At 39.3% G+C, this 7,459-nt stretch overlaps 1 protein-coding gene across 5 annotated transcripts in view; it reads left to right on the top strand.

The window, feature by feature from the left end:
- phf11 (PHD finger protein 11) overlaps positions 1-7,459 on the top strand; it is a 73,561-nt gene that overhangs the window by 23,258 nt on the left and 42,844 nt on the right. For all 5 annotated transcript variants that reach the window (XR_015758936.1, XR_006313120.2, XM_087993019.1 and 2 more), the window contains exons 5-6: positions 4,523-4,623; positions 5,610-5,647. Coding sequence is in view for 3 of the 5 variants with exons in the window: in XM_087993019.1 (XP_087849145.1) it covers positions 4,523-4,623; positions 5,610-5,647 (139 nt within the window). In the remaining 2 variants the exon portion in view is untranslated. The remainder of the gene's footprint in view (positions 1-4,522; positions 4,624-5,609; positions 5,648-7,459) is intronic.

The following is a 7,459-nucleotide window of genomic DNA, read 5'->3' as shown; positions in this document are numbered from 1 at the left end:
TGCAGTTAAAATTCTGACTACTCCCAGCAGTTAAATAATGATTTACACCAGATCTTGCCATTAAGGAATGATGTAAATTACATTGTGTCTGGAGATAATCAGGTCACTGCATCATGTAGTGAGTGACATGTGACTGCGGGAGTGGCTGGCGGTTGTGTTGTGGGCATGACTGATGGTGATGCAAAAAAGGAGGACTGTTCCCTTGTTCAAAGAGCTTCGCTTGACACGCTTTGCAAGCGTTGTGATAAGTGATCTTCAAAAGGGGTATTTGCTTAATAAATTTTGGTTGTTCAGAGGTTGGCATATTGCAGTTGCATCAAGTGTGTAAGAATCTCAAGAAGAGAACCTAACACTAGCTCTATCCTTAATCCATTGAAGTCCATTTTCCCTTCATTAATTATTTTTCTTCCATTGTTCAATCTTCTTTTCCACTAACGCCCTAAACCTTATGATGCAATGATCACTGCCCCCTAAATTACATTTGATCTATTTAGTTAACGTTATACCCAAGAATTGCGTCTTACAATGTTTCTTTCCTTGGTGGACTGGACACACAATTTCAGAAAATTTTCCTAAAAACTCTGCCCCTTGCACTGCTACTATGTCAGTGCAGGTAATTATAGTCCCCCGTTATAACTACTTAATAATGTTTGCACCTCTCTGCATTTCTCTTGTAAAACCATTCCTTTACATCCATAGCACTAGTTGGTGACCTCAACAGCAATGTGACTGCATCATTTTTGTTCCTTTGTTCTAGTCAAAATGATCCTGATCTTGAACCCTCTAGGATATTGCCTTTCTCCAGCACTGCAATGCCATCTTCAACCAATACTGGCACCCATTTCTCTACTTCCTTTTTTACCTTTCCTGAGCACATTATATTCAGGAACATTTAAAACTTAGTCCCATTCTTCTTCCTTGAGATAGATCTCTATTATATCAACATTATGACTGCATGTAGCACACCATGTCTGTAACTCTCCAATCTTATTTCTTATTTTTCATACATTCACATATGTGTCCTGCAGCCCTGATTTAGAATGTTTCTTTATTCTGACTTCACCTTTTAACTTACTAACCTATTAATCTATTATTCTTATGTCCCTACTGATGTATTTTAAATCTTCCCTAACACAACTGGCAAAATGCCACACAACAAATGCTGTACCAGACCTGTTCAGATTCCTAGATCTGGCTAGTACAGGAAGCACTTATTTTATCATGATCCCCTCCCTCTCCTTCAGAATTTGCCTTTTCTTAAATTGATGTGATTTGGTTTCCAGCCCTCACTTGTGGAAACATTTCTCCTTGCTTTCTCTCTCAAAACCCTTCATTTTGTTTGAATAGCTCTGTTAAATCCAATTGACGTTTGTGAGGACAGCGTGACACAGGCTGATATGCTTAAACAGGTTGATGTTAAGAAGGAGAGTGTGCTGAAAACTTTGGAAAATGCAAGGATAGAGGAGTCCCCTGGACCAGATGAGATATACCCAAGGTTACTACAGGAAACGAGGGATGACATAGCTCTGCCTTTGGTGATGATCTTTGCATGCTCATTGTCCACTGGAGTAGTGCCACGTGACTGGAGGGTGGCAAATATTATAATCTTGTTCAAGAAAGGGAATATGGAAATCCTGGGGATTACAGACCAGTCAGTCTTACGTCGGTGGTGTGCAAATTATTTGAGAGGATTCTGAGAGATTACTTGGGAAAACCATAGTTCAGAGATAGTCAGCATGGCTTTTTGAGGAGCAGATCATGCCTCATAAGGCTTATTGAATTCTTTGAGGATGTCTCAAAACACATTGAAGGTCGAGCAGTGGATGTGGTGTACGTGAATTTTAGCAAGGTGTTTGATAAGGTTCCCCATGGTAGACTTATCCAGAAAGTAAGGAGGAATGAGATACAGGGAAATTTGATTGTCTGAATACAGATTTGGCTGGTCCATAGAAGACAGACGGTTGTAGTAAATGGAAAGTATTCAGCCTGGAGCTCGGAGACGAATGGTGTTCTGCAGGAATTTGTTCTGGGATCTCTGCTCTTTGTGACCTTTAGAAAATACTTGATTGAGGAAGTGGAAAGGTAGTTTAGTAAGTTTGCCGATGGCACGAATGTTGGTAGAATGGTGGATAGTGTGGAGGGCTATTGTAGGTTGCAACAAGACATTGACAGGTTGCAGAACTAGACTGATATGTAGCAGTTGGAGTTCAACCTAGAAAAGTGTGAATTGATTCATTTTGGAAAGTCAAGTATTGAAAACAGATTTCGGGGTTAAAGGCAGGATTCTTGGCTGTGTGAAGGAACAGAGGAATCTTGGGGTCCGTGTCCACATATCCCTCAAAGCTGCCCCCCAAGTTGATAGGGTTGTTAAGAAGGCATATGGTGTTTGGTTTTCATTAGCAGGAGGATTGAGTTTAAGAGCTGTGAGGTTATACTGTAGCTCTTTGGAGCCCTGGTTAGACCACACTTGGAATATTGTATTCAGTTCTGGTTGCCTCATTATAGGAAGGATTTGGAAGCTTTGGGGAGGATGCAGAGGAGATTTACCAATGTGCTACCTGGACTGAAGGGCATGCCTTATGAAGAAAGGCTGAGGGAGCTATGGCTTTTGTCTTTGGAGTGAAGAAGGATGAGAGGTGACTTGATAGAGGTGTACAAGATGATGAGAGGCATAGATAGAATGAGTAGCCAGGCTTTTTTCCTCAGGGCAGAGTTGGCTGTCACAAGAGGGCATAATTTTAAGGTGATTGGAGGAAGGTTTGGGGAGATCTCAGAGGTAGGTTCTTTATACCGAGTGTGGTGGGTGTGTGGAATGCACTGCCAGCAGTAGTAATAGAATCAGATACAGTAGGGACATTTAAGTGACTCTTGGATAGGTACATGAATGAAGAGTATGTAGGTTAGTTTTATCTTGGAGTAGGATAAAAGGTTGACACAACATCAAGGGCCAAAGGACCTGTACCATTAATCTCTTCCACTCTGAACAGAAAATTCCAGCTTCTCTAGTCTCTCCATGTAACTTATTGCTTATTCCTGGTACCATTCCAGGAAATCTCTCCTGTCCTCTCTTGAAGATGTTAACAGTTCCTCAAGCAGGACATCCATTATTTTATATGCTGCTTCATCTGATGTCAATCAGTGTTGTATAAAGATTTGATATATGACTCTTGCTTTTGTACTGTTTGCCTTATAAAACATAGAACAATACAGCACAGCAACAGGCCCTTCAGCACACCATGTCTGCATCAACCACAAACGCCATTCTAAACTAATTCCATCTATTTACTCATAAAACAGCTAATTCAATTTTTAGCAGCTTTATCAATTTGCCTTACCACTTTCAAAGAGTGGTATATCACCCCATGACAACATTTAATAGTTTATTAACTAATTCTATGAATTAGCCCTCCACTAATCTACATGTGTTGATCATTTTGTGAGAAGAGCTGATAGACAGCAGCCTCATTTTTTGCCTTTTAGGAAAGTTACTATATAACTGTGTATTTTTATATTTTGTTAAATCCTGTTTGTTATATGGGGTTGGGGATGGTGGAGTATTTGAGAAACCCTAAGTACCAAAAGAAATGAAACCAGTGAATACTAGGATAAAATTATAGCCCAAAAATATTAAACCACGAAGTAAACACTTGATATACAGTTTACAAATGTTTTAAATAGATTTTAGCATAGGAGCAGTAGTATTGCAATTCATCTCCTGTAAAAAGGAAATATAGTTTGTTAAAATCTATATCATATCTACTTTATTATTCATTACTAATAATGGCAAAGGAATAAAGTCCATTTCAATAGCACTCTATACAGCCTTAAATGTGGTCACTGCTGCAATGTCATAGATAATGCAATCAGTTAGTGTACAAAGTTGCGCAAGCAGTAATGTGACTATGGACAAATGATCTATTTCTCTGATAAGTGATAAATATTGTTAATGACACTGGGTGGAACAGAAAAATCTTCCAAATACAGAGCAATCTCGATTATCCAAATGTCGGATTATCCGAACAAGATCTCAAGGTCCCAATGCTTGGGTGAACTGTGTTATCCGAAATGTGATTATCTGAACATTCGATTACTGATCAAAATACTCCCCACCCGTGTCGTTCGGATAATCATGATTCCTCTGTAGTGCCATGGGATATTGTGTATCCACCTAAGAAGAAAGGTAGATGTCTCATTTGAGGGATTACACATCCAGTGCTGCAGTGCTCCCTCAATACTGCACTGAAATGCTAGCCTAGACTTTGCATTCAAATCTTTCAAATGGGACTGGGGGCCATAACTTTCTGACTCAGGCTAAAGTGCTACCATTAGGCGTAAAGCTGATTACCATTCATAACTCAAAGCTGTGGTCTATTCTCAATTCCAAGTTGGTTAACTTCTGATATTGGATGTTTAATCTTTTTTGACATTCATTTTAATTCTGTTGATAATTTAAGTTACTGAATAGCAACTTTGAATTATTAAAACTAAACTGAAGTCTGACGAATGTGACAACTCCTTCAAGGTAATGATGCTGGCAGTGGTACAGATGATGACATTGCTACTGTTGAGGAGAATAATCGTCATCTAGCCTTTAATAGCAAGAAACCGCAATCAGGATTATCAGTAAGTAGACATCTTTCTTTCATTCATCCTTTGTGAACTGTTATAAATTCAGTAATTATTAATTTGGTCGATTACAGTGAGTTTGAGAAAATTCATTAACAGAGTGATGATAACAAATGGAGTGTTTTGTAGTAGTGGTTGAATTAGAAATCATAGTATACTTTTAAGATAAAATTGGATCAGTATTTGAAGATATTGAAACAGTAATATGGGGATAAAGTGGGTCAATGTAAATTATTTTAAGGCAAAGGGCTAGGCCAGATTCAGTAGGCTATATGATCCCAGTCTATGCTGTAAACTTGAATGAAGTATTTGAACTAATTATTTGAGTCGCACAAATAGTTTTCAATCCCTCAGAATAGATGTCATTGTTATTACCTACTTTCTTTTTATGCGGTGAGAACTAGAGAAGATAGCACAGAATGTAGACAGTGCAGTATTTGGAGGAAATCACCAAGATCCAAATTCAACAGCTTGGCTATAGTGGAGGAATAAAATAATGAGGTTTAAAATTAAGAGGCTGCATCTGGTATGTCTTATTTGGTCCATGAAGATCTCGAGTGACAATCAGCTCTGTACATCACTAGTGGTGACATTGCAATTGTCTTTGACTGTTAAACACATGGACTTTTCAGGCACCTGCAGAGAAATTCACAGTAATCTATCGCTGTGAGATTCACTACTGTATTGTGCAATATTCATATCACATATACTCTGATCCATACCCTGATCCTCCATTGCTGTCATATGATACCTTTCTCTAATCTGACATTGTACTACTTATGAATATATAAGTTTTAAAAGATTAATCAATTAAAAAAAAACATTCATTTTATTTAGTTCTGAATGAGGTAATTGCAATAATAAATGAAGCATTTTCCATTTAAGATGCACAAAGCAATAAGGTTTACTTATGTTTGATACTTACCTTTTCTTCTCTTGATGACTTTATTCAATTTCAATTTTTTTATTTCCGATTCTACAAGAAAAGCCTTAATCAGAGAAAACCTGCTGTGAGAAAGAGGTAAGTGAAAGACTGTCCAATGTTCGTCCGTCAAATCTTAAAATTATTTAATGTACATAGTACAAGGCTGGTGTAGATGTTGCCACATTTTACAATCGTTTCATTTCATTTCCACAGGGATAAAATCAGTTGATTCAGGAAGCACTTTTTAGTTACATTTAGATGGAAGTATTATTTTGTTTTACATTATAAATGAAACATGAATTCTCTTAATTTCATGAACTGACTACTGCATAATAATATTATGTACATTTTCTGTACTCTTTCCCCCCCTGCCCACCACCCCAACCCCCGCCTATTATCACATGTATACGATCATAAGAAGTAAGGACAGGAGTAGACCATTTGGCCCCTTGAGCCTGCTCCCTATTCATTAGGATCACAACTGATCCAACATGTCCACTTCTCTGCCTTTTACCTGTAACTATGATTCCCCTACTGATCAAGAAGCTATCTATCTCAGCCTTAAATATACACGAGAATTCTGCCCCCACGGCTGTATATGGTTAGGAGTTCCAAAGACACTTAACTCATTTAAAGAAGAAATGCTTCCTCATCTCATTCTTAAATTGACGCCACTCTATTTTGAGATTATGCCCTCTGCCCGTAGACTTTTCCAGGAGGGAAACATCTTCTCAGCACTTACCCTGTGAAGTCCCTTAAGAATCCTTTAATGGACTCTGGAAAGATCGTGGAGTCCCAAGAAACTTCTAAAAATGAACTTGCCTGCATTTCCAGCCGTCCAGAAATGCTGAAAAAGGGAAAGAGGAGCATCCGAGGTCGGACCTGCAGTTCAGCTGCAGGATCCTCTGAGTCAATTATTTTCCAGGCCCTGGTGAATGAACTCGCAAAAGCTTGAGATGCTGGGGCAACAGATTGAAGAGAAACTGGCACGAATCTCTCTCATGCTGCAGAAGCATGAGCAGCAGCTGGGAGACCTGAAGAAAAGAATGAATGAGGTGGAGCACAGGGTCACAGTAGTGAAAGCTGATGTCAGTTCATCCAAGGATAGGATCCAAGCCCTGGAGACGCAGGTCCATAATTTGCACAACCAAATGGATGATCTTGAGAACAGAGGCAGGAGAAAAAAATGTTCGGATCATCCATCCGCCTGAGGGTAAGGAAGGTGAGCGGCCTGAGGAATTTGTTGAGGACTCGCTGCCGAAATTCCTTGACTTGGAGGCTGGCATGAGAAGATTGAAGATAGAGAGGACTCACCAGGTCGCAGCGCGGAGATCGGGTCTGGGTCAACATCCCCGTCCTCTCCTGGTGTGGTTTCATCATTACCGGGATAAGGAGAAAGTCATGGAGGCTTCCAGAGTCCAGGAGAAGGATCCAAAGGGCCTAATCCGTGAAGCATCCGTCAGTGCTTTGGTACACCCTAGATGGATCCATACATCTCTTTGACACGTCGGAGAACAAATTAACCTAATGTGAACAATTTTAGTATGTATAAATAGCGTTGTTTGGGTATGTCTTTGTTGTTTTGTAAAATAAATGGAGGAAGTCCGGTTGGAGCTTTATCTTTTTTTTTTCTCTATTGATAATAATTTGGTTGAAACTATGTCTGGCGGCGGTTGAGAAATACATTTTCAATTTCTAAGTTAGGGCAGACCAAAGGATGGGTGGGGTATTTATTCCCTTTTTTTAAAAAATGCTTTTTTATTCATATTGGTATTCTATGGGTGTTTAATCTTTTCTGCTTGTGTTTGCAGTGCGGCTCTAGCTGGGAGAAGTGAAGGTGGTTGGGATGGTTAGATCTGAAAATGTGTTGCTGGAAAAGCGCAGCAGGTCAGGCAGCATCCAAGGAAC

This window comes from Chiloscyllium plagiosum, unplaced genomic scaffold (assembly GCF_037043375.1).
Source record: "Chiloscyllium plagiosum isolate Xiang-an unplaced genomic scaffold, Cpla_swu_hap1 HiC_scaffold_12, whole genome shotgun sequence".
In the NCBI taxonomy this organism is placed as follows: domain Eukaryota; kingdom Metazoa; phylum Chordata; class Chondrichthyes; order Orectolobiformes; family Hemiscylliidae; genus Chiloscyllium; species Chiloscyllium plagiosum.
This window is presented reverse-complemented; position numbering and strand designations above follow the sequence as displayed.